Source organism: Propithecus coquereli, unplaced genomic scaffold, assembly GCF_000956105.1.
Source record: "Propithecus coquereli isolate 6110/MARCELLA unplaced genomic scaffold, Pcoq_1.0 Scaffold67, whole genome shotgun sequence".
In the NCBI taxonomy this organism is placed as follows: domain Eukaryota; kingdom Metazoa; phylum Chordata; class Mammalia; order Primates; family Indriidae; genus Propithecus; species Propithecus coquereli.
The window spans coordinates 4,081,153-4,106,450 of NW_012152729.1; the positions used below are offsets into that span (position 1 = coordinate 4,081,153).

Consider the following 25,298-nt stretch of genomic DNA (forward strand, 5'->3'; position numbering starts at 1 on the left):
CCCCCTCAGGAAATGAGAGGGAGGTGGTGTGATGGGGAGGCACCTGGGAGGCCTTGCCTGCTGGCTTTCTCAGTTGTGTCACTGCAGGTGCCAAGTGGGGCAGGGTGGGCACAGGCTCCATTGGACCCCATGCCTGCCCTGAGCTGTACAGGACAGTTCGTTGTGGAACTTACCAGGCTTGACCAGGAGTCCTGTTCTCCCTCCTCCGCAAATGGCCTTGGCCTTCAGAATGGCCCTTCCCCCCCAACCCCCGGCAGAGCTGGGCACGCCCACCACTCGCTCACAGGGCCTCGGTGACTCTAGCTGACTCCAGTACACAGCAGGAGGACTCCTCTCTCCAAAGAAGCCTGTCTCCCACTTCCCAGCCCAGAAGCCCCTTCTTCCCACCAAAGCCCCGCCCTCCCCAAGGCCACCGATAGAAAGGAAGGAAGCTGAGTCTCTGGCACTTTATTCCCAACAGGAAAGAGCATCTGCACTGAGGGTGGGGAGGGCTGGGCGCCACTTCCCTGAGGAGTGGGGGGAGGGGCGTACTCCTGTGGTCATCGAGTCTTGACCAGCCCACCCAGGACCTCTTGGTGCTCAGGACACAGATGTAAACTAGACTTGGCCTCAGCCTGGGGCAGGGGAGGGTGAAGTGTGCAAGTATGGACGCAGAGGACATCATAGTATCAAAACTGTGTTGACGGGCCCCACGGAGGGGGCTATGTACCTCTGCAGAGGAGAAACTGATGCAGGCTGTTGGGAAGAGGGGGCACAGGGAGCTGTGGCAGGAGAGAGGACGTGAAAGCTGTGTTTACCTTGACAGTTATAGGGAGCCAGGGAAGGGACCCCAGGGCAGAGGCACTCATTCCCCCAGCTGCCAAGAGTGTAGGCTGCTGAGGTCTCACAGGTGAATCTCTCAGTCAATATTCGGGTACAAAGGCTTGGTACCCTTGCCTGGATGTGAACATCTCAGAAGGGCTACCACAATTTCAGAACTGAGGTGGGATGGGCTGAGGCCTCTATTATAACTGCATCTGCCCAGTTCTTGTTGGCTTACTCTCTTAAAAGTGTGGATCCCCAATAAGCTTGCAGCAAATTCCCTGTCTCAGAGACCATGTCGCAAAGAACCTGACCTAAAAGGAATAAGATAATAACTTATTGGCCGAGTACGTGGCTTTCGCCTGTAATCTCAGAACCTTGGGAGGCCAAGGTGGAGGATTGCCTGAGGCCAGGAGTTCAAGACTAGCCTGGACAACATAATGAGACCCTGTCTCTATAAAAAATAAAAAACTTAGCCTGGTGTGTTGGCCTGTGCTTGTAGTCCCAGCTATTCTGGAGGCTGAGGCAGGAGGATCGCTTGAGCCCAGGAGTTCAAGGTTACACAATGATCGGGCTATGATCGAGCTATGATCGGGCCACTGCACTCCAGCCTGGGTGATAGAGCAATAGATCCTGTGTCTAAAAAAAAAATTAATTGATTAATTAAAAAGGAATAATAATAAATAATAACAATGTTAAAAATAACAAAATGGCTCTAGCAAACACATAATCCTTCCTATATGCCAGGAATTGCTCTAAGTGCACTTATGTTTACACATAGGTAAACATGTCTGCATCGGTGCACTGTAGTGTGGAGACAAAAGAAAGATGAGGCTGGGACCAGGGATGGAGAGAAGTGGGACAAGTGCTTGCTGTCTGGCAGGAAATGAGGTACAGGAATAGAATGGGTGACCCCAAGACGGTGGGGCAGCCTTTAGGTGCAGGTTTGAGGGAACTAGTTGGGTTCATCAGGCAGTGTGGCCAGTTAGTGGTGTTGCAGCAGGCTGGCAAGAAAGGTTCGGGTGACTCCCACGTCTCTACTGCCCAGGCTACCCACTGACCTCCAACACATTTCTCCCCAACCTGTCAGGTCTCCCAGGATCCTCGGGTAGTTTCGTCTTATTCGGCAGTTGGACATTTGCTGATGGTCCCTGAAGTTTTGCGGCAGTTTCTGTAGGCAGGAATTGCGCCAGGTTCCCTAGAAGATGCGTGAGGCGGAAGCGGAAGCAGCGACGCTGGCTCCGGCTGCCGGGCGGCCAGGAACGGAAGCGGAAGTGGCGGCGGCGCCGGCCTGGCCTGGCCTGGCTGAGGGGAGGCGGCGGGCGGGCGCGATGGCGGAGGCCGGGCCACAGGCGCCGCCGCCCCCGGGCACCCCAAGCCGGCACGAGAAGAGTCTGGGACTTCTCACCACCAAGTTCGTGTCGCTTCTGCAGGAGGCCAAGGACGGCGTGCTTGACCTCAAGCTGGTGCGGCTCGGGCTAAGGGGCGACAAGGCGGGGATGGTGGACCAGGCCTGGGTCGGTAGCGGGAACCCCTGGCGTGCCCTAGCTGGGTCTTCTGAGAGCCAGCCGCCATCGTGTGCTTTCTCACAGGAGAGAGACCGGGGCTGTTTCATTCATTCGGCCGAGTCAGCTATGTGCTAGGCTCGGGGCTGCAGGTGCTCCTCCTCGTGGCCCTTCCTGGCTGGCGTGGGGATAGAGCATCAGAAAGAACATCAGTTCAGGACTGTGCCAGGTCTCTTCTCACCCTGCGGTCCTGAGCTACAGTAGTGCCTGGGAGGCACTACAGGGTTGGGACCCAAGCTACCCCACTTCCAGATCATGTTTCACGGTAGCTGGGGGTACAACACCTGATAGTGGAGCTGAGTATTCTCCACTCTGTTCTGTCTGCCAGGCAGCTGACACCCTAGCTGTGCGCCAGAAGCGGCGGATTTATGACATTACCAACGTGTTAGAAGGTATTGGGCTGATCGAGAAAAAATCCAAGAACAGCATCCAGTGGAAGTGAGTGGGGGAATCTGAGAGGGCAGTAGGGTGTCCTGTCCAGAAGTGTCTATCAGGGGTGTGGGGTGGAGGGTGCAGGAGAGGACAGGGGCCATGGGACCCACAGTTCCCAGCAGTCCCTCTCAGCCCCACTCCCTGGGCTCAGGGGTGTGGGGCCTGGCTGCAACACCCGAGAGATTGCCGACAAGCTGATTGAGCTCAAGGCAGAGATCGAGGAGCTCCAGCAGCGGGAGCAAGAACTGGACCAACACAAGGTGTGGGTGCAGCAGAGCATCCGGAACGTCACAGAGGACGTGCAGAACAGCTGATATCCTCCTGGCGGTCCCTGCTCTGGGGGAGTGGGCAAGGGGCCCTCTGGTCCAGCTGGGTTTTCTCTGTGTGCCCTGGGCCCAGTCCCTCTTGGGAGGATGGTCCTGTAGCCTCTGGTCAGGTCCCAGCCTCACGCCCCTTCCCCAGAGCCCCTCCTCCTCCAGTATTGGCCTGCGATCCAACCCCATGTGGACCCCAGCCCCCAGAACTTTGTCTGAGGGCTTGTATGTCACACTTCTGCTAAAGAGTTGGGTCTTCTCTGTAGCCTGCCATCTGTCACCATAGGCAGGGCATCAGCCATTCTCCTTAACCCCCACACCTTGGCCTACGTGACTCATGAGGACATCTGCAGATGCTTTGCTGGTGAGCAGAGCCTGGGTAGGGGGACATGGGGGTGGGGCTGGGCTGAACCACAGCCCTGAGTGTTGGGCTGAGTGCCCAAGGAGAGTTCCATCTCTTAAGATCCTAAGGCCTGCTCAAAGAGGAACCAGGAAGGGTAAGTCTTTTTGAGGGTCACTGGGACCCTGTGAAGGCCAACTATGCTAAGACGGTACAAGAATTCTGGAGCGGGTCCCTGGGTTTGCTCCCATCTGCATTGTCCCCTGGATTTGGCTTCTTGGGCATGATAGAGGCACAAGGGGGAGGGAAAGAGAGTATGTGTGTGTATGTGTGTGTGTCTGTCTGTGTCTGTCTGCGCGCGTGTGTGCATGCGTGCTTTTGCAGGCAGGCTGTTGCATGCTTGTGTGCATGGAACAGTGGTGCCCTCTTTTAACCTGTAGTTAGTTTAGTAGCATTGTTAATACAGGAGCTGATCCTTTTCCGTCTTGTGTACCTCAGGCTAGTCCTGGGAAGGGGACATTGGCCTTAACCAGAACACCTGTACCTAGAAATCAGCCCTGTCGATCAAAGAGTGAGGTGCCCATGACCAGTGATCTTTCAGTCTACATATTTGAACACAGATTTCCTCATTACTGACCCTGGCCTCGGGAAGAGAAAGGCTTTAGCTTTGTCCGCCCACTGTGGGGGATGGGTGAGGCCTAGTGTCCAGTACCTGAGACCATGGTCTCCTGCCTTGCCTCAAGGGGAAAGTACCTCCCTTCCCAGCTCAGATTGAACCCATGGGCTCTGACCCATTCTCTTTGTCATTCTAGGAGACACCCTCCTGGCCATCCGGGCCCCATCGGGCACCAGCCTGGAGGTGCCCATCCCAGAGGTGGGTGCTCAACCCAGGCAGGCGGGGTCGATTGAGGGCGGGTGCTGGCTGTGGAGCCTGATAAGTCCCGGGTGGGGCAGGTAGGGGGACGCCTGGGGTTTGGGGTTATCTAGGAGGATGGGCAGCCTGGGTGGGAGAGGACACTGGCCTTGACCCGAGGTCAGGCAGGAGGAGCCAAGCCTGCTTCCAATCCCACCTGTCCCCTATCCCCTACCACTTACTTCCAGGGTCTCAATGGGCAGAAGAAGTACCAGATCCACCTAAAGAGTGTGAGTGGCCCCATCGAAGTGCTGCTGGTGAACAAGGAGGCATGGAGCTCACCACCTGTGGCTGTGCCTGTGCCGCCACCTGAAGATCTGCTCCAGAGCCCACCTGCTGTTTCTACCCCTCCACCTCTGCCCAAGCCTGCCCTAGTCCAGCCCCAGGAAGCCTCACGTCCAAGCAGTCCCCAGCTGACCACTTCCACCCATGTCCCTGGCACCACCGAAGTCCTAGGGGTGGCCAGCCCAGCAGCTGAGATCACAGGTGAGGCACAATGGGAGCTGGTGATAGGATTATCTTCTGGGGTCCAAGAGGCAACACCTCTGTTTTGTGGAATGCCATACTCAAAGTTGGAAGAGACTTTGAGGGGCTGTCCTTTTCCTGGCCTCCACCCAGCCTCCCCTTGCAATAGCAGTGAGTAACTGATCCCTTTATAACAGGGAAGCTCTGACTGTGTAAAGGGCTATTTTTTTTTTTTTTTGAGACAGAGTCTCGCTTTTGTTGCCCGGGCTAGAGTGAGTGCCGTGGCGTCAACCTGGCTCACAGCAACCTCAAACTCCTGGGCTCAAGCAATCCTACTGCCTCAGCCTCCCGAGTAGCTGGGACTACAGGCACGCGCCACCATGCCCGGCTAATTTTTTCTATATATTTTTAGTTGTCCAATTAATTTCTTTCTATTTTTAGTAGAGACGGAGTCTCGCTCTTGCTCAGGCTGGTTTCGAACTCCTGAGCTCAAACAGTCCGCCTGCCTCAGCCTCCCAGAGTGCTAGGATTACAGGCGTGAGCCACTGCGCCCGGCCTGTAAAGGGCTATTAATGGTGACAGTTTCCCCCAGATCCACTGGTGTCTCACCTGCCCTTGCAGCACTCTTGAAGTGTGGCCACAGCAGACATATCCATGAGTCTCCCTCCTATAGGCCTTGTGCCCCTGTCTCCTTTAGTGACTCGTTTCCAGGTTACCTCTTTTGGCACAACTGGCAATGCCTAATTCTCCTTGGGTCTGGGAATTAGGACTCGTCGGTCATTGTGGCCACGGGTTCTATCACAGCTAGGTTCAATGACCCACTTCCTGCCCTCTTGTGACTGGGTTTGGGGGATGTGGTTGCAGTGAGTGGTGGCCCTGGAACTGATAGCAAGGACAGTGGTGAGCTCAGCTCACTCCCGCTGGGCCCGACAGCACTGGACACCCGGCCACTGCAGTCTTCTGCCCTGCTGGACAGCAGCAGCAGCAGCAGCAGCAGCAGCAACAGCAGCAGTTCAGCTGGACCCAACCCTTCTACCTCTTTTGAGCCCATCAAGGCAGACCCCACAGGCGGTGAGTACCTGCCTGCCCCGGGGCAGGGAGAATCCAGCTTCTGCCCAGTCCTCGGTCAGAAGCAGCACTGGGGCTGGAACCCAGCTCTGTGAACCCCTGCCTGACACAGAGCTCTCTGCCAGCCAGGGCGAGGTGCCCTTTTTTCCCCCTTCCTGGACTAGCACAGAACTCCCTGGCCCTCTGTCAAGCCCTGCCTGCCACCCTTTGGAGCAACACAGCCTCTGTTGCGTCTCTGATTGCTACTCCTCCTTTGTGTCCTCCCTCTTGCCTTCCCTGTCTCCTTTCTGTCTGGACTCCTTGAAAAAGTACTCTCTACTCCCCTGCACATCTTCATTTCCTAGTCACCCTTGAGGTTGCAGCAGTCACACCTCACCCCTGGCACTACAGCAGTGCCACTCTTGAGAAGTTGCTGAAGACCCAGCTGCCGAATCCACATTTCTAGAGTGTTTTTGCTTCAGTACTCTCTTGCTCCGTGTTAATGCTCTTTTCTCTTTTGGCTTTAATGATGCCTTCTTCTTGCTGGCTTCTACCTCACTGGCTTCTCCTTGAACTTTCCCTGACACTTCCTTAAACATTGGCACTTTCTGGGGCTCTGTCCCATTCTACACCGGGAGGGGTCCCTGACTCTGGGTGGGTGAACCCCCAGCTGCTGCCTTGCCTAGGTTTCTAGCCCGATCCCCACTCTGCGGTGTCCACCTGCCATCCCCTGCACATCCAACGGACACTTCATTCCCATGTGTCCTCAGCTGAACTTATCTTCCTCCCCAAACTCGCTTTCTATCTCAGTGCGCACCCTACCATCGGCCCTAGTCACCCAGGCCTGACCCTTGGATATCACTCCAGTTCATCTCCTCTTCTCTACTCCGCTGCCCACCCCTTGTTAGCTAAGCATTCTGTCCCAGACACCTCGTCCTATCTCCCTTGCATCCATAACACTCAGGTTGACTCTTGGCCACCTCTATACTAGATTCTTCAGCACCCTTCTCTTTACCCTGAGAGAACAGTCTTCCTGAAACACAAACCTGACTGTGGCATTTCTGTTTACAAAAGTATTTTTTTTTTTTTTAAGAGATAGAAGTCTTACTCTGTCACCTAGGCTGGAGTGCAGTGGCTGATCATAGCTCACGCAACCTCTAATGCCTGGGCTTAAGCCATCCTCCTGCCTCAGCCTCCCAAGTAGCTGGGACTACAGACATGTGCCATCATGCCTGGCTAATTCTTTTATTTTTTGTAGAGACGGGTCTCGCTATGTTGCCCAGGCTGGTCTCGAACTCCTGGCCTCAAGCCATCCTCTGACCTCATCTTCCCAAAGTAGTGGGATTACAGGCATGAGCCACTATGCCTGGCCCAAAAGTACCTTTTTAACAGCTCCCTAAGGCCCACTGGATAAAATCTGAGCTCCTGAGCCTGGCATGTGAAGTTCCTTGAGATCTTCTCTGATTTCATTTTCTTCTGCTTCCCATATGTGTCCTCCTGGTCAGAGCTTTGCAGCACTAGCCCCTCTTGAAGTGTCTATCTCCACCTCTGCCTGGTGACCAGACCCGGGTTGTGGTCTCTGAGCCTTGTGCAGAGCAGGTGCTCAGCTAGAGTGGGATGGATGGGGCATCCTCCATCAGACAGGGTGAGCACGCGGAGTCCAGAAAGGGAGGGGAGTCTATTGCCCTCCTGTAGCACCTCTGAGTTAGAAAGCCTCTACCAGTTACCTGCAGTGGGTTTTTGGTGCCCTGGGCTCAGCTCTAAGGAGTTCTGGTCTAACAGGTGAGACCAACAGATGATGCCAGCTTAACCGAGGGCAGGGCCTACCTTTCCTCAGCTGTGGGGAGCCCAGGGTGGGTGGTATAGGATCCAAGGAAGGCAGGGGCTGCAGTGGGACCAGGCTGGACATCTGTACCTTGAGCATGGCTTCCTTGTTTTGCAGTTCTGGAACTCCCCAAAGAGCTGTCAGAAATCTTTGATCCCACACGAGGTAGGCTGCAGTCCTCCCTGGGGCTGGGAGTAAGGGACACAACTCATTGGGTCCTATGGCTGTTTTCTTGCCCTTCTGAGGACCTTTTGGTTGTGCTTGGTACCTGGGGCAAAGCGTAAGCCTCCTGATGGGCGGGTGGGGGTTCCCTTCCCTGGGCTTTGGTGGGTGAGGGGGTGGGAGCCACAACATAACAGCTCTCTCTCCCCTCCCAGAGTGTATGAGCTCGGAGCTGCTGGAGGAGTTGATGTCCTCAGAAGGTGGGTGGCCCAGGAAGGTGGGGGGTGGGTGTGGGCAAGGGGTTGGGCAGCTGCTGGGTGGGGCCTCGGCCAGGGTCTCAGCCTAGTGCTCTCTGCAGTGTTTGCCCCCCTCCTCCGTCTTTCTCCGCCCCCGGGAGACCACGATTACATCTACAACCTGGACGAGAGTGAAGGTGTCTGTGACCTCTTTGATGTGCCTGTTCTCAACCTGTGACTGACAGGGACATGCCCTGTGTGGCTGGGACCCAGACCTGGGGGCTGCCTGGGGACCTCCCCTGACCCACTCCTACACAGCTTGAGAGCCACAGACTTCTGGTTCTCCAGCCTCCCCTCTGCACAGTTCTGGCCACAGCTCCCATTCCTGTACTGGCACTTGCACTGTGCTCACAGTGCAGGGGAAAGGGGCTCAGCCCCCACCACGGCGGAGCCAAAGCGTTTGTCTCTCCTTTTCTGGGGCCTTCCCCAGCCCAGGCTCGGCTGCCACCCAGTGGCTCAGAACCCAGGACCCGCCATCGCCCCCAGAGGGCAGCTTGTCCAGCCCCACTGCCCTGCTGCCACCCCGTTTCCCCCCAGGGAGAGAAGGGTGGGGTAGAGCTGGGCACATGCCAGCCCACCCCTGGTTTCCTTCGCTGCTCCCCACCCCTCAGCCCTCTGGCTCTTTGTGGACCTCTTATGTGCCCCTCTTTTGGGCCCTTAGCCCTGGAAACGCAGGTGGCCATGGGGAGGCGCTAACAAGAAGGAACAGAGGTCCCTAGCTAGGAATCTGGGCAGTCTGGCCCTGAGGATTAGCCCAGCTCCCGCTGCCCCATAGCCCCCCTTGTTTCCATTTATTCATTTACCCTCATTTAGAGCCATTTGCAGAGATTTAGAAAGATTTACAGTAACGAATGGATTCCTATATAAAAGATTATTTTTATACTTTTTGCAGCAAAAGGAAATTGTAATATTTGTACAGTGTCCAAGTGAATAAAGACCATGCCTAAGGCTATCTCTGACCTGGTTCTTTCGGCCTCTCCTTGGGACTTGCTGGATTGGTGGTGGGACTGGGTGGGTCACCTCATTGGAACGGGAGGTGGGGCAGCCTGCCCTCCCCGCCCCCACCTGCCGCACCTTGGGGCGGGGCGGGGCCGCCTCGGCGGGGCGGGACAGGGCAGGCGCCGTCCTCTTACCTTCCTACCCCCGGACTCCAACCCGGAACTAGCCTCCATTGGGAAGGCCGCAGCCCCTGGCCAGGAGCTGGATCCTGGACCGTGAGTGTGGGTCACTGGACTCGGGCTTGGTCGCGGACAGAGGAACGCCCTCCTTGTCCCCAGGGGCTCCGGGCCAGGTGTGGCCTCGGCCAGAGGTTGCACAGTCTGTAGAAAGTGCAGGCGCCCACGCCCCGACTGGACCATGGCGCCCCCGCGGAACGTGGTGAAGATTGCCGTCCAGATGCGTGACGCCATCCCGCAGCTCATCCAGCTGGACCAGGTCACCTGGCCTGTCCTGCCTCCATCTGCCCCACCGCCTACCTCTGGGTCGCCCCCTTCCCCTTCGGAGCAGCCCACCCCACACCTCCCCCGAGGCTCCTCCCCAGCCCCTCCCTACTCCGCCCCGTAAGTGACCGCTCCATTTGCAGGCAAAGCCCCTGGCTGCTGTGCTGAAGGAGGTGTGCGACGCGTGAGTGGGGCCAGCCGGGCCACGGGGTGGGGGAAGGGCGGGCGGGGCGCCCCTACCTGCCTCACAGAGCCTTCACACCCGCAGGTGGAGCCTGACTCACCCTGAGCGCTATGCCCTGCAGTTTGCTGATGGGCACAGGAGATACATCACCGAGAATGTGAGTCCCCTCTCCCCCCAGAGCACCCACACTCCACCCTCTGGCCCCTCTAACCCACCTGGCCCTGGGTCCTCATACTCATCTTCCCCCTGTCTGGAATGTGATCTTTCTTTTACTGACCCCCGCACGCTGTCTCCCTGACACCCCAATTGACAATCCTCAGAGCCCGCCTTGACTTTGCTGCCCCCTCTGCTGTCTTCCCCAGAACCGCGCGGAGATCAAGAATGGCAGCATCCTGTGCCTCAATACTGCCCCAGTAATGCCCTTCCCTGCCCGCCCCTCATTCCCTGCCCGCCCCTCATTCCCTGCCCCTGCGCTGGCCTCTCCTCCGCCCGGCGCCTTTGCCTCACGTCTGGAGGCCTGGCCCCAGCCCAGCAGTGCGCCACCTAGTGGACACCAGGGTCCCCGCACTCCAGCTCCCACCCTTACAGCGCCCAGCCTGCTCACCTGTGCTCGTGCTCCGCCCCTGCCAGGACCTTGAGGCTGAGCAGCTGTTGGGTGGGCTGCAGAGTGGGAGTCGTGAAGGGCGCCGGGAAGCGCTGAGACGCCTCGTCCTGCTGTCCTCAGACATGACCTTTGCCCGGGAGGTCATCAGCCGTGATGGGCTTCAGAGACTAGGCACCATCATTGAGGATGGGGACGAGTGAGCACAGGGCTGTGGTGGCTGGGGGACATGGTGGGGCTTGGGGGTCCTGGTCTGGTCCTGCTCAGCCCCAGATGTCCCCCTCAGCCTAGGGGAGGTGCTAGCCCTCGGCCTGAGGGCCTTCATGGAGCTCATGGAACACGGCGTGGTGTCCTGGGAGACACTCAGCATCCCCTTTGTGAGGAAGGTGGGTGGGCTTTTCTAGGGGTAGCGGGGAGGGGCGGCGGGGCGGTGCTAGACACAGCCTTCCATGTTGGTGAGGCAGTGACACTCCCTACCGCTTTTATAGGTCGTGTGCTATGTGAACATGAACCTGATGGATGCCTCTGTGCAGCCCCTGGCTCTTCGGCTGCTGGAGAGCGTGACCTTGAGCAGCCCTGCCCTGGGCCAGCTGGTCAAGAGTGAGGTGCCACTGGATAGGCTGCTGGTGCACCTGCAGGTGTAAGCTCCTGGGAGTGGGGTACAGACGGGGGAGCAGGGCCAGACCCTGGGTGTTCGGCTGAGTCCTCTTCTTGCCACAGGATGAACCAGCAGCTACAAACCAAGGCCATGGCACTGCTAACAGCCTTGCTGCAGGGGGCCAGCCCTGCAGAACGTAAGGTGAGCGCCCACCGGGGGCTGGACAGGGGCAGCAGCTGGCGGGTGCTGTGCTCCACTCTGAGGCTAAGTCATCTAAGCCCCCTTCCCACTCCCTCAGCACATGCTTGACTACCTGTGGCAGAGAAACCTTCGCCAGTTCATCTACAAGGTAGGAGGGAGGAGGCCAGGGAACTCCCTCCCTGTTCCTCTCCCAGTGAGCCCTCGCTCACCGCCATGACGGGCTGTCCTCCAGAACATCATTCACAGTGCAGCACCCTTGGGTGACGAGATGGCTCATCACTTGTATGTGCTGCAATCACTCACACTGGGGCTGCTGGAGCCGCGCATGCGGACGCCACTGGACCCCTATAGCCAGGTGCGTGTATTTGGGGAGGCCCAAGGCTGGAGGTCTTGGCCTTGAATGTACGGTCTTGACACTCCCCCCAACAATGACCCCAGGAGCAGCGGGAGCAGCTGCAGACCCTGCGCCAGGCCGCCTTTGAGTCAGAGGGGGAGTCGCTGGGCACCGGGCTGAGCGCTGACCGTCGCCGTTCCCTCTGTGCCCGAGAGTTCCGCAAACTGGGCTTCTCCGTGAGTGACCCCTACCCGGCTCCCACCCCTGCCTCAGCCCAGGGCTGTTGTTGTTCCAGAGGGTGGGGCCCTTCTTGAACTGCCTGTGCCTCCTTCCCGCAGAATAGCAACCCAGGGCAGGACCTAGAGCGCGTGCCCCCTGGCCTGCTGGCCCTGGACAACATGTTATACTTCTCCAGACACGCACCCAGTGCATACAGCCGGGTCAGTGCAGGGAAGGGCAGGGGCCGGCAGCACCCCCACCTTGGCAGGGTCTCTGTGGGCTTAGCTGTGACTGTCTGCGCCATTCTCTGCTCCCCCACCCCAGTTTGTGTTGGAGAACAGCAGCCGTGAGGACAAGCATGAGTGTCCCTTTGCTCGGAGCAGCATCCAGCTGACGGTGCTGCTGTGTGAGCTGCTCCGCGTCGGGGAGCCCTGTGAGTGGGGCTCAGCTGGTGCAGCGTGTCTGGGAACAGGGGGCGGAAGGGCAGAGAGGGCCAGGGGCTGCACACACTTTCTCCCTGAGCCCCTCCTGCCCCCCTGCTCCAGGCTCCGAGACGGCCCAGGACTTCTCGCCCATGTTCTTCGGCCAAGACCAGAGCTTCCATGAGCTCTTCTGCGTGGGCATCCAGCTGCTGAACAAGACCTGGAAGGAGATGCGGGCCACACAGGAGGACTTTGACAAGGCAGGGAGCTGGGAAACCTGGGCCAGGGCAGGGGCCGTTCTGGGCAGGGGCACAGAGCTCAGGCCCTGAGCTGAGCTTGGGGCGCCCCAGGTCATGCAGGTGGTACGGGAGCAGCTGGCCCGCACGCTGGCCCTGAAGCCCACTTCCCTGGAGCTCTTCCGCACCAAGGTGAACGCGCTCACCTACGCGGAGGTGCTGCGGCTGCGGCAGACCGAGCGGTTGCATCAGGAGGGCACGCTAGCTCCTCCCATACTGTGAGTTAGTAGGCTTAGGTCCCCAATCCTAGCCCCACCCTCCTTGGCACCCCTAGGCCACGCCCCAGGTCAGTCCTGGTCAGTGACTCCCCAACCCCACAATCCAGGGAACTTCGAGAGAAACTGAAGCCAGAGCTCATGGGCTTGATCCGCCAGCAGCGTTTGCTCCGCCTCTGCGAGGGAACCCTCTTCCGCAAGATCAGCAGCCGGCGTCGCCAGGGTCTCTGAGTGGGCAGAGGCTGGGGCAGAGGGTGGCCGGCTTGCGGTCAGGGCCCCTGGCGGCACTCCTGCCCTCTTCCCCTTTCTCTGCACAGACAAGCTGTGGTTCTGCTGCCTGTCCCCCAACCACAAGGTGCTACAGTACGGGGACGTGGAGGAGGGCGCTGATCCGCCCACCCCAGAAGGCCTGTCTGAGCAGCGTAAGGAGGGCAAGAGCTGGGGCCAGACACCTGCCCCCCCCAGACCGCTCCATGCCCCAGGGCCGCCTGGGGCCCCAGTGGTCAGCCCAGCCTTCTCCCTGCAGTTCCTGTGGCCGACATCAGAGCACTCCTGACAGGCAAGGACTGCCCCCACGTCAGGGAGAAGGGCTCCGGGAAGCAGAATAAGGTGAATGCAGTGTGGCTGGGGGCTCCTTCGCTCTTGCCCCAGCCTGCCCTGCTCCCTGCTCAGTTCCCTGCTGCCTTGCTTCCCCAGGACCTGTATGAGTTGGCCTTCTCAGTCAGCTACGACCGAGGGGAGGAGGAGGCGCACCTCAACTTTATTGCCCCCTCCAAGCGGGAGGTGAGTGTCTGGGCCAGGCTGAGTTGGGCGGATGGGCAGGGGAACAGATGGGCAGGCCCTCACGGAGCTGGCCCCGTCGTCCCCAGTTCCACTTGTGGACAGACGGGCTGAGTGCCCTGCTGGGCAGTCCCATGGGCAGCGAGCAGACACGGCTGGACCTGGAGCAGCTGCTGACCATGGAGACCAAGCTGCGGTTGCTGGAGCTGGAGAACGTGCCCATCCCTGAGCGGCCACCCCCCGTACCTCCGCCCCCCACCAACTTCAACTTCTGCTACGACTGCAGCATCGCTGAACCTTGACAGGGAGACTGGCCAAGGGCCACAGCTGCTGCCACTGCCGCAGCCCTGAAAGGCGGAGGGTAGAGACGCGCAGGCACCCTGACCATCAGAGATTGCAGCAGAAATAAATTCTGCTTGGCTCTTGGGTATGTGTTGAGCCAGCTCTGAACCTTGTGGGCCAAACCTGTGACAGTGACAATCTTTCCCTTCTGCCTTCAAACATAGCTAGTGGATGAGATGGGGCATTGGGGCCAGGACCACAAACTGGGGCATGGGCAGCTGCAGCTGGGGGGCTGGTATTCTGGGGGGCGGGGCATGGATGGGGACAGGCTGGGACTATTGTCTGTCTCCAATATGAGTCTTCAACTCTCTCAGTATTGGGCCTGCAGAGAGGGATGGCCTGTGGTCCGGGGGCACCAGCCAAGGGAGAGGTGGCAGGGAGGCATTGCCCCAAATGGATGCCTTCCTGGGCAGCACTAACAAGGGTTAGTCTGGGGACCATGCTTCCAGAAAGCTTCTGACAGTCTGACCTCAGTCCTCAATCCTGATGGCCCTGGCTGGTGTCCTTCGTGGGACTTGGAGGCCTCTGGTGAGAGGCATGAAGGGAGAGATGTGAAGCTGGGCCTGCTCTCTACTGAAGGGCAAGCTCAAGATGCCAAAGGGTAGCTGGGAGTGGTAGCTCACACCTGTAATCCCAGCACTTTGGGAGGCCAAGGTGGGAGGCTCACTTGAGGCCGGGAGTTGGAGGCTGCAGTGAGCTATGATCAGCTGCTGCACTCCAGCCTGGGTGGGTGATAGAGTGAGACCCTATCTCAAAAAAAATTCCAAAGGGCATCCCAGGCCAGTCTGTGCAGGAAGCCCTGCCTTCTGATTGAAACCTATCTCAGGAGCATGGGTGAGGTGGGACCATAGACAGGCCAGAGCCCCCGGGGGCAGAAGTGGTATTGGGCCCAGCTCTGGCCATAGACCCCAACCCCCTGAGGAAAGAAGAGCTCAGCAGTCTGTGGAGCCCTCAGGGCAGACTGAAAGCTGCCACCACCCTGACTTCCTTTCTCCATGCTACTGACCTCTTCTCCCCAGTGCCTCCTCCAATACCATGTTTAACATTGTTAACCAGCTGACATCAGCTGCGTATGATGTGCCTTTGCTGCAGGGCACACCCAGGGGTTGTGCTGGGAGAGGCCTCCAAGCCTCTGGAGTCTCCTACCATGTGGGAAGAAGCCAGGCCCGGGTGGAGAGGCTAGTGGGGACCGGCCCTGAGGCCAGGGTGGGGGTGCCTGTGGGGCTCTGGGGTGAGCTGAGGAAGAAGTTTTCTGTGGGCCTCTGGTGTTTTCTCCACCTGCCCCAAGGCCGCTTCAACTGAAGTGGGGAGGGGAGGGGCACTTTAGTCTGAGAACTTAAGACAAGGAGGTACTATCTGGAATTTTTAATCTTGTTTAGGTTTACAGCAAAGACCTGGGCTTGGCTGCTAAAGCCCAGTGCTCACGGGAGGCTGGGATGGCTCCCACAGGGAACAGGTGAGCACAGGCCTGAGGTCCCAGAGGTGGGCAGGCAAGAGGCACAAGGTCTGCTTCTCAGCACCAGGCCCAGCCAGGCCCTGGCCAGGAGAGGAGGAGCCTGTGGCAGCAACATGTAGCTGGAAAGAGGCTGCAGCCTGGCTGTGGGGCAGACGGGCGGATAGTCCCCTGGGCTGCCCTGGATTGGTCCCACCCCCAGTCCTAGATAAGCGGTCACTAGCAGAGGAAGGCAAGAGGCACAGAGGGCTGGGGCCCTAGGGGGAGAGGAGGCTAAACCACAGGGCTGGTTACTGACCTGGCCTTAGAGCGTTAGGGTCAGGTCCGCTCCTCCCACGAAGCGGGACTGGACGCAGGTCACCTGGGGCAGCTGGGCTTGGAGGCGCCTGACGGCAGCCACGTTGATACCAGAACACATGGCCACATCCAACACCCGGAGCTGCTTGCACGCCTGCCCAATGGTGTCCAGCGTTCTGTGGGGAGGCCACTGGATGAGTGCCTGGCCCAGCATGGGGCCCCAGCCCACCCCTGCACTGTGGCTCCATGTGCTCAGTGTCATTTGACACACTCACTGGTCTGTGAGCTGACTGCAGCTGGACAGGTTGAGGTGCTGCAGCCTTGGCCAGGAGCTGGCTGCCTGGGCCCAGCCCTCATCACTGAGGCAGCTGCAATGACTCAGTGCCAAGAGCTCCAGGCTGGGACAGCCCCTGGCCACAGCCACCAAGCCCGTGTCTGTGAGTGCTGGCAACAGGCTCAGTGACAACTGCCTCAGCTGGGGGAACTGGAGCACCTGCAAGGATGAGGTAGGGTGGGGTGGGTGTAGTATGGCGCTGGAGCCCACAGCCTGGGGCCCTTCCAGGTTCCCCTATCCCCGGCCAGGGGAGTGCCCACGGACAGCAGAAGCCAGTGAGAAAGGAACTGTGAAAAGTCGGGTGGCCCAGGCCTCTGGCTTCAGCCCCACAATCCTCAGCCTATCCACACCCCACCCCACACCTTGGCCAAACTGGCATCAGTCAGCTTGCTGCAGGCTGTGAGGTCCAACTCCTGCAGGGCCTGCAGCGTGAGCAGGGAGGGGCCCTGTGGCTCAGGAGAGGGGTCCTTGGGGCCTGAGGCCTGATGCTCCAGCTCAGGGCATGGCTGTGGAAAGAAGCCCCTGCATCTCAGGTTCTTCCTGAGTTTGCCCTTGAATGCTTCTAGAGAGACTTGGGAGAGGCAGGAGGGCAGCTGAGCCCAGGGGCCGCCCCTCCCCAACCATGACCTTGAGGGTCCCACACCTGGGGCCTCTGTGCATGTTCCTCACTTGGTTCCTCCAGCCCCAGAAGCCCCCAGTCATGGAGCTCCTTGCACCAAGCCAGGCGCAGGACCGAGAGGTGGGTGAGGTAAGTGCAGATGGCCTGCACGGTGCCATTGGTGAGAGTCACACAGGAGGACAGGTCTAGCACCCTGAGGCTCGGGCCCAGCGCCAGGATCACGGAGAGCACTGAGGCATCCTGGGGGGGGGGGTAGGAGGAGAGAGGATGGAGTGACAGCTTGTGCCTGTGCCACCAGGCTTGGCAGGGGTCCCTAGGAAGGGTCTGTCTAAGGTTCCCCCGTGGGCAGGAGGAGGTAGAGGAGCTCCCAGAGGGTCCAAGGAGGGAAGCATCATGGTCCCTGTGCTGGCAGTGAGAGATTGGAATGGACAGGGTGGGCTGTGGGGGTAGGAGAGTTAGAGGAGGTTGCTGGAGGACAAAGGCCTAGACTGTGGCTGGGACAGGTGGAAATTTCTAAGGTAGCCACCCTGCCTATGCTCCCAGCCCTGCTGAAGGGTGGGCTGAGGTAGCCTCTGACCTAAGCTCACTGGACCGGGTGTGGACAGCTGACACCGGCCTTGGCTGAGCCAATCAGATGTGCTCCCTCTAGAATTGGAACCAGAACTATGAGGCTGCACTTGGGGGTAGGGCTGCCACCGGTCAGGAGAAGGCAGGGTTGGAGAGTAAGAGCTGAGGGCAGAGGAGAGGAAGCTGGTTTGTAGAGAGGTGGAGAGGGGAGCTGCAGAGGCACGAGAACGTGGGGCCCAGGAGAGAGCAGCTAAGGGACACTTGGTGGCAAAGAAGGTGGAGTGGGGCAGGGGAGAGGGGCATTTGCAAGGAAACAAGGGGGAGAGGCGGTGTTTAGGCTGGCAATGCCCTGATCACATGGATGGGTTGAAGGAATAATCCACTGAAAAGGGACAGACCGACACTGCCAAGACACGGACGCCACCCGGAGGGGCAGGGCTGAGCCCTGTTGAAGGGCCTGGCCTCAGCCAAGAAGTGGCCTTGCTGCTCCCACATCACATAACCTCCCGTAGGCCCACCCCAGCGCCTTCTCTGCCCCTTCCCCGCCTTCCTCGTCCATCACCCGCTTTCTCCAGCCTCCCCGCCCTCCAGAACACTGGTCCTCAGTACCCCTCCCCAGACTGCAGCGGTCACTCTGCACTTGGCATGTGAGGTGTTGGGCCACCTCATGGGCTGGGCCACCTGGTCTCTTGGGCCTCCCCAGCCCAGAGCCAGAGCTGTGGGGAGGAGTGCTGGCAGCAGCATCTCTAGGCACCTGTCCTCTTCCAGACTGTGGCCTGAGTTCAGTTCTAACTAGTAATTCTGGACACAAACACTGTGGCCGTCCCTGGTGACACAGGCCCAGTCCCCCCAGCCCCTCCCAGCCTCGGCCCTGGAGAGGAAGGAAGGGGATGATGTGCGCTCACCTTCAGTGAAGAGCAGAAGGCCAGGCTGAGGGACTCCAGGCGGAGCGGAGCTCCACGCACCGAGCCCAGGGCCTGGGCCAGTTCCCGCCCGCTCACCAGGCAGCACCCAGCCATGTTGAGGCTCTGCAACTCCCACAGGCCCCCCAGGGCTGTGCATCCCGCGTCTGTCAGCCGCTGCAGCTTCCCCAGGCTCAGGCACCGCAGGTGTCGCAGGCCCCGGCTCACGGCCAAGAGAGCCCCATCAGTCAGTTCCGAACAGCCGCTGAGGTCCAGGGAGGTAAGGCCTGGTTGCTGGCGGCACAGGGTGACCACGGCCTCCGTGGAGAGGTCCCGGCAGCTGTGCAGGCTCAGCTCCTGTAGCTGCAGCCCGGCCACCTGGCCCAGGGCCTGCAGGGCCTCGGGTGGCAAGCCGGTGCCACTCAAGTCCAGGGCGTGCAGCCTGCCAGCCCTCTCCTTCACGAATCGCAGTAGGTTTCGGAAGGAGAATTGGGATGGGGAAGAGTCCCGGAGGCTGATGGAGCCCCGGGCCGGGCCCAGCTCGAAGGTGAGGTGGCAGTAGGCCAAGGAGAGACGCTCCAGGCTGGGGGCACAGCTGCTGAGCTGGTTGAAGCTGAGGTCAGCGAGGTCCCGCAGGCCAGCCAGGTTGAGCTCACGGAGGCCACTCAGTGCCTGCCGGATGCCCTGGGCCGTCTAGGGCTGAGACAGCAGCGTGCCCGATGTGAAGAGGCTGTTGCAGCTGCTGAGGTCAAGGACACGCAGGGCCGGGCAGCCCAGGATCAGGGCCACAAAAGAAGCCTCTGTGGGGCTGCCCCCACCCAGGCACAAGCTCTGCAGGTGTGGGCCCAGGTGGTAGGCAACAGACTGCAGCACCTGGTGTGAAGTGGGTGAGCCATCCAGGTTGGTCAGGCTGATGCAGGAGATGCCCCTGAGGCCCAGGCTCTTGATGGCCGAAAGGGAGGCAGAAGACACGGGGATGTTGTACCGCACGTTTGTCTAAGGAGCAGCAGCAGCCTGGGGTTAGCCCTCTGGCTTCAGAGGTGCTGGGCTTTGGTTTGGTGCCAAGTCACCAGCCAGAGGGTGAGGGCAGGTCAGGAAAGGGCCCTTTCACAATGGGGACCCACCATGGTGTGTGATGTCATGTGTGGTTGAGGGGGTTCAGGTAGGAAGTGGGAGAGGGGAAGACAAATCACAGTGGGGTTCAAAGGGAAGTGACTCAGGGGAGGGCAGGGAGGCTAGTGAAGGACAGGCCTGAATGCCTAGGGAGGAGCAGGGACAGGATGGGGAGGTGGCAGGCTGAGCACAGGAGGACTGAGATATGACCTGCAGAAAGCCCAGTGAAGCCCCCAGGGAGTGAGAGGACAAAGTATGTTAGACCCCAACCTTTGGGACTTTCAGAAGGAGGCCCCGAAATCCATGGCCTCGGCCTCCTACTCCAGGGACTTGGCATTAGCTAAGCAGCCAGCCTCCCCCGCTTTCCAGAGAGCATATAAATAGCGCTCAGAACAGTTGAAAGTGGGGAAAAATGAGGCAGACATTACTCACCACAACCTTCTGTGGTCCTGGTGCCAGAAGTCTGGGGCAGGCAGTGAGGCCTAGGTCCCCCAGTGGCCTCAGAGTGTCTCAGTCACGTGAATGTTTGCAAAAATGGGTTTTGTGTGTAAGCAAAAATGCATGTGTGTGTGCTTATGTGTAAACACGTAGGGCCACCTGGTATTGGGCCCTGGATGCTCCAGAGTTCGAGATGTGCTGTGATCCCTGCAGCACATCTCTGGAGGGGACATCTATCCATTCAGGTAAGGAAGAAGCAGCCTCCCTTTTCTGTGGGCGGAAGCTAACAGAACAAGGTGCCCTGCCATAGAGAACAGGGGAGCAGGAATGGGGAGCACACAGCTGGAGTTGGGTAAGATTGGGAGGCAAGCTCGGGGCTACACCGTGGGAATTAGCTGGCTTGTGCAGGAGTTTGGGAGCCTCTAACTACAGAGATAATGTCTAGAACCTTCCCTGATCTTGTGCCAGAGGGAGCCAAAGGGAAGTCGGTACAGTTTGTGTGGAACAGGTCTGTGGGAAGAGGGAGAAGAAGCCTTGGCTTCTAAAATCCTAGCCCTACCTCCCTACCTCTTGCCCAGGTTGCAGGCAAGTGTACTCAAAGAAGCCTCGTTTTAATGTATCACTGTTGTCCTGACGACGGAAAGTAAGCTCCCCAAACACCTATCTTGTCAATAACTGCAAAAACAAACTGCTGTTCCTGCTTGCACCCCACAGAACACTATCAGAAGGCAATCAGAGGCGGAGTGTGGTGGCTCACACCTGTAATCCCAGCACTTCAAGAGGCTGAGGTGGGAGGATCAATTGAGGTCAGGAGTTCAAGACCAGCCTGAAAAACATAGTGAGACCCCATCTCTGCAAAAAATTTAAAAATTAGCCAGGTGGGGTGGTGCACGCCTGTAGCCCTAGCTACTTGGGAGGCTGAGGCAGGAGGATCATTTGAGCCCAGGTGTTCAAGGCTGCAGTGAGCTGTGATCAGGCCACTGTACTATAGGCTGGGCAACAGAGTGAGACCCTGTATCTAAAAAATAATTAATAAATAAATAAAGGAATTAGAAAGGTAGAAATGACACACGGGATACACTCCTAAAAGATATATATCAACAGGATTCCCCCAGGAAGCACGGAACTCATTCCTAGGTGTGGAGAAACTAGCCTGGCTTCTGCCACAGAGACATGCAGCCACCATAGCTGTTGTGACAGAAAGAAGCATGTGTAAGGGACCAGGACCAGCTCCTGGCCTCTTTCACAGGAATCAGGGTTTGACTGGGTTCCCTTTCCAGACCCCACTTCCAGAGCACGGTCATTTGGGGTGAGAGGAGCACACAGCACAGATCCCAGCGTGGGCAGTGGATCAGGGATCTCAGATTTAAGGAGAGCTGGGGCAGATCCCATTGTGTGTGGGTGGAGAGGGTGATGTCAGATGAGAGAGGGAAGGTTTTAGAAGGGAATGGGAAAACCTGCCTCCACCATTGCCAAGCCCTGCAAGATACATGACTCAGTCTGATGCTGAGGAGTGAACTGGGGCTGGAGGAGGTGGGGTGGAGCTGGTTGCTGAGGCAGCGCCCACTCCCACCACTCACATGTCACTGAGGAGTCCCTGAGAGCCCCATGGGCCCCAGCTCTAGTGGTACAGCAGTGCGGGTGCCAGGCTTCCTTCTTTCCTTCCCTTCTTTGTGGAGCCTGGGTGGCCAGGAATGTTCTCCCCTTCCCCACTGCCTCCCTATGAACCAGGTAGACAAACACCAAGGGAAGGCACTGGCGGTCTCCCCATGGCCAAGTCCAGGACTGGCTGCTGGCAGCAAAAGCCACTCGATAGAGGGGCAGGGCCTGGCCTAAAGGACTTCCAGCTATGAGGGGGACGGAGGAGGCTTGAGACCATCTCCAGCCTGACACCATTTTTCTTGGTGGGGTGTGGGCAGCCTCTAAGCCCTCCTGCAGGTGGTTTACCCCTCTCCTGGGGCCACCTGGACTTAAACTGCACCCCAAGAGCAGCCTTCTAGAGCTGTTTCTGTCTGTGGGGGCACAGCAGCAGGCAGAAGCAGGCCTCCTGGGTTTTGGACTTTGACCCTGGTGTAGGATACTCCTGCCTTCCTTGGCCCTAGGAAGATGCTTCTAGACCCACACGAAGGAGGACTGCAAGGGCACCTGCTCCAGCTTCAGCTGCTCCATCCACAGGGGGACCAACTAGCCCATGGTCTCCTCCTTTCCCAATGCTGGCACCATAAGAGTAAATCATTTGGGAAATGCCCTGAACCTGCTAAAAGTGACATATGTACCTTGACTGTGGGAAGCCAGGATTTTGTTGTACCCAGTGAAACCCTGACCTGAGACTATAGGCCTGTGTACAGACTTGGAAAGCCACCTGACAGAGAAAATGGCCCTCCTTTCCGCCCGGTGCAGGAATCCACAGCTCACACGCCTGTTCTCCAGCAGGCCATTGTGAAGATGTATGCCCTGGCACCAAGGCACTGGTCCCTAGAGAGGAGTTACACCTAGCGACTCTCCCTCAAGCATTTAAACACGATTTCTCCTAATCAAAATCCTTTTGTCAAGCCCACCTGAACCCCTGAACCTCTCATTCTCATTCATGCCCTATTTATTTCCTTCCTTCCACAGGGAAATTTCTTGCCAGTGAGGTCACTCTCTACATTTCCTTTCTTTTCTTTTCTTTTCTTTTTTTTTTTTTGAGACAGAGTCTCACTTGGTCACTTAGATAGAGTACAGTAGCATCATCATAGCTCACTGCATCTTCAAACTTCCAGGCTCAAGTGATCCTCCTGCCTCAGCCTCCCAAGTAGCTGGGACTACAGACACCATGACACCCAGCTAATTTTTCTATTTTTTGTAGAGATGGGGTCTCACTCTTGCTCAGGCTGGTCTCAAACTCCTGACCTCAAGCGATCCTCTGGCCTCAGCCTCCCAGAGTGCTAAGATTACAAGCATGAGCCCACGCCCAGCCTACACACACATTTAATATGTAACAGAGGAAGATTCCAACCCAACAGGGAAAGGGAGAAGATTAGATGTAAATGGCATTTGGGCTATTTGAAAACTAATCAGTTTAGCTTCTTATCTCATAACATAAATCAAAATAAATTTCACCAATAAAAACATTAATACAAACATTCGAACCATAAAACAGAAGAAAAAATTCTGCTGTGAACCTAAAACTGCTCTAAATAATAAAGTCTATTTTTAAAAAGCAGAAGAAAAATATGAGTGTATGTCTATCAAATCTCTGAAGGGGCAAGGGATCTTTACATTTAAAAAACTATAGAAGAAATAAAAAAGGAAGTGCAGAATCAATAACACAGAGATTTAACTTCTGTATCTCACAAATAAAAGCACATATCTACAAATCAAATTAAAAGGCAGACATCCTAGGAATATATTTCAATAAATATAAAAAGGATTGATCTCTTTAATGTATAAAAAGTTCATACAAATGTATAAGAAAAATATTAAGACCCTAATAGTTAAATAGATAAAGACCATGAATAAACAAAAGTGGGAAAAACAAAGGGTCAGCTAATGAGAAAAACTGTTCGACCTCACTAATAATCAAAGAAATCCAAAATTAAAACAACGAGCTGTCATTGCTTGCCTTTCGAACTAGCACAGATGTCTGCATTCACCTCCCAGCTGGGCTGCCTCCCTTTGCTCAGTCTTGCCCTCTCCAGCCCACTCTGCACTGTGGTGTTCTAAGACACAAATCACAGTGTGTCAACTACTTGCCTTAACAGGCTCCATCATGGTCATCGGGAGAAAAGCCCAAGCTCTGCCGCCTGGCACAACTGTTGGTTTGTAGTCTGACCCAATCTGACCTCACAGTCCACCACATTTCTCCTGCACACTTCTCGGTTCCAGTCATATGGAACTTGTGCGGTCATTTCCAGAACTATTCCACAACCGTGGTACCTTCACTTGTGCTGTTACCAGTCCTGGAAGCCCAACCTTCATCCTCATCCTTTTCCTTCAGGAAGCCTTCCCTGATGCTGCCGGTCTCCTTTGGATGTGCTTCCTCTGTTCCCATTGCACCCTTTCATTCCAGTGTCACAAAACTGAGCATACAGCATCATGATCATTCACATTACTTGTCTTTCTCCTTCACTGGACTGGGAGCTCTTTAGGGGGCTATGTCGTATTCATCTGTATAGCCCCAGCATTGTACCCAGAGCTTAGTAAGTATGAGTATGTATGAATGAATGGATGGATGGATGGGTGATATACGAGCAGGGCCATGAGCAAGCTGGTAAGAAACAACTGAGGATGGGCCAGGTGAGGATGGGCACCTTACCTCTCGAAGGGCATTCTGGGCTGCACAGTACCAAGCCCGACTCACAAGGGAGGCCTCTTTCTGATCTGACAGAGGCAGGAAGCTCAGAATATATGTGAGCATCTGCAGGAAAAAGACAGGGCATTGAGGGCTATTAGAGGTGGGGCACTTTTGGAACTGACTACAGCTGATAGCACTGTGGGCCTGAGGGCATCAGAGCACTGGCTTCTAGTTTATCTTGGATCTGAAGCTTCACGAAGCATTCCCTTCCCCTCTCCAGCATTCAGGTATCTTTACTGTGAACAAACCTTTCCTGAGCCCTGTCTGGGTACAAGCTTGTACCAACTGATAAGAATCAAACTTCCTGCCAAGTTTGGCAGAAAGAGCCTAAACACTGAGGCCAGATAAATCTAGTTTAAATCCCTACTCTGTCAACTGACCTCTGGGAGCCTTGTTTTCCTTATCTGTAAATGGCATTTGTAGTCAGATTAAAATAGATCATTGCAAGTACTAAATAACACAACAAAGCGTCTTGCACAGGATCTAGAACACGGCAAGCCAGGTGCTCCTCCTCTGATCCTCAGGAAGTCACATCTCTTCCTCCTGCCCTCACAGGTCAAGCTCTAGGACCCTGGTCTTTTCCCATCTTCACTGCCAACTCACCTTCTCAGCTGGCTGTTAAGATATGATTCCAGCAAGACCCAGCCTGGCAGGCTCAGGTCCGCCCTCCACCTATGCCCTGTGAGTCTGGGGTGGTAAGGTTGGAGGCCCTAAAGGGGCTTGGGAAAGGAGTTGCCTGTGAGGCCTAGCAAGATTTTATATTAACTATTCTTTTCTTCTGGAATCTTCCCTTCTGAGTCCTGTGACACTGTTTTCTAAGGCTTCACCCACCACCCCAATTGCCTGGTTTCTGGATTCTTCTGTGGGTCTCAGGGCTCAAACCTGGGGTCTTTTGATTTTCTGTTTACCAATACAGGAATAACCAACAATTCAATATCCCTATATTGTCCTGTTATCCAATTTCTAGTCCAGTATTACCAATTGTCCACCGGATCCTTCATCCAAATGTTTAACCACAACCTTAATCTCAACTAAAACTCATATTCTGCCATCAATCCAAAACAGCCCCTCCTCCCAACTTTCCCTCCCAATGCCAACAGTGCACCCCACCTGATAACACTTTGGACTATATTCATGCTCTTCTATCCCTTGGTCCCAGATACACACGTAAAGCACAGACTTTAGGCCAGGCTAACCTACACTTATTCAAACCCCAGCTTCACTGCTTCCTGGCTGTGTGACCTCAGGCAAGGTACTTGATCTCTCTGAGCTTCAGCCTCCATAACTGTAAAATGGGGACATTTTTAAAAATCTAGATCATAGTCTTATGGGGATTGAATTTTACATATATGTGTGTACATACACACACACACACCCACACACACACACGTATACATATATATACAGTGTGCTTCACAGCTAGTTGATGTTCCATAAGTGCTTTCTGG

The 25,298-nt window shown here is 56.8% G+C and overlaps 3 protein-coding genes across 4 annotated transcripts; 2 read left to right on the forward strand and 1 right to left on the reverse strand.

Annotated features, from left to right (window-relative positions):
* Nucleotides 1-2,075: 2,075 nt before the first annotated feature.
* Nucleotides 2,076-9,112, forward strand: E2F4 (E2F transcription factor 4, p107/p130-binding). The gene is made up of 10 exons (XM_012660539.1): nt 2,076-2,267; nt 2,695-2,804; nt 2,950-3,111; nt 3,433-3,476; nt 4,265-4,326; nt 4,554-4,851; nt 5,695-5,901; nt 7,820-7,867; nt 8,080-8,124; nt 8,223-9,112. Exons 1-10 carry the CDS (start codon nt 2,133-2,135, stop codon nt 8,336-8,338), a joined length of 1,227 nt encoding a protein of 408 aa, XP_012515993.1. The 5' UTR covers nt 2,076-2,132; the 3' UTR covers nt 8,339-9,112.
* A 185-nt stretch (nt 9,113-9,297) lies between these two features.
* ELMO3 (engulfment and cell motility 3) lies at nt 9,298-13,904 on the forward strand. Of its 2 annotated transcripts, XM_012660540.1 has the most exons (20): nt 9,298-9,594; nt 9,743-9,783; nt 9,868-9,940; nt 10,146-10,196; nt 10,414-10,583; nt 10,671-10,770; nt 10,873-11,024; nt 11,105-11,183; nt 11,281-11,331; nt 11,416-11,538; nt 11,622-11,753; nt 11,856-11,957; nt 12,061-12,169; nt 12,282-12,418; nt 12,509-12,672; nt 12,780-12,892; nt 12,987-13,091; nt 13,196-13,278; nt 13,366-13,452; nt 13,539-13,904. In XM_012660540.1, exons 1-20 carry the CDS (start codon nt 9,517-9,519, stop codon nt 13,749-13,751), a joined length of 2,163 nt encoding a protein of 720 aa, XP_012515994.1. In that variant the 5' UTR covers nt 9,298-9,516; the 3' UTR covers nt 13,752-13,904. The 2 variants fall into 2 exon arrangements, with proteins under 2 accessions (XP_012515994.1, XP_012515996.1); XM_012660542.1 differs by lacking the exon at nt 10,146-10,196.
* Nucleotides 13,905-15,356: 1,452 nt separating this feature from the next.
* On the reverse strand, nt 15,357-23,914 carry LOC105823361 (F-box/LRR-repeat protein 2-like). The gene is given in 7 exon segments (XM_012660543.1): nt 15,357-15,388; nt 15,543-15,717; nt 15,817-16,034; nt 16,238-16,381; nt 16,519-16,734; nt 17,967-18,959; nt 23,812-23,914. Coding segments are annotated over 6 exon segments (1,842 nt in total). The 5' UTR covers nt 23,914; the 3' UTR covers nt 15,357-15,388; nt 15,543-15,548.
* Nucleotides 23,915-25,298: the final 1,384 nt, after the last annotated feature.

Bases quoted from the DNA above. Each gene is read 5' to 3' on its own strand.
- E2F4 (XM_012660539.1), top strand. From the start codon at position 2,133: ATGGCGGAGGCCGGGCCACAGGCGCCGCCGCCCCCGGGCACCCCAAGC. The intron at 4,852-5,694 runs GTGAGGCACAAT...ATGTGGTTGCAG, and splicing joins CCCAGCAGCTGAGATCACAG to TGAGTGGTGGCCCTGGAACT. The intron at 5,902-7,819 runs GTGAGTACCTGC...CTTGTTTTGCAG, and splicing joins CAAGGCAGACCCCACAGGCG to TTCTGGAACTCCCCAAAGAG.
- ELMO3 (XM_012660540.1), top strand. From the start codon at position 9,517: ATGGCGCCCCCGCGGAACGTGGTGAAGATTGCCGTCCAGATGCGTGAC. The intron at 11,332-11,415 runs GTAGGAGGGAGG...GCTGTCCTCCAG, and splicing joins TTCGCCAGTTCATCTACAAG to AACATCATTCACAGTGCAGC. The intron at 11,958-12,060 runs GTCAGTGCAGGG...CCCCCACCCCAG, and splicing joins CACCCAGTGCATACAGCCGG to TTTGTGTTGGAGAACAGCAG.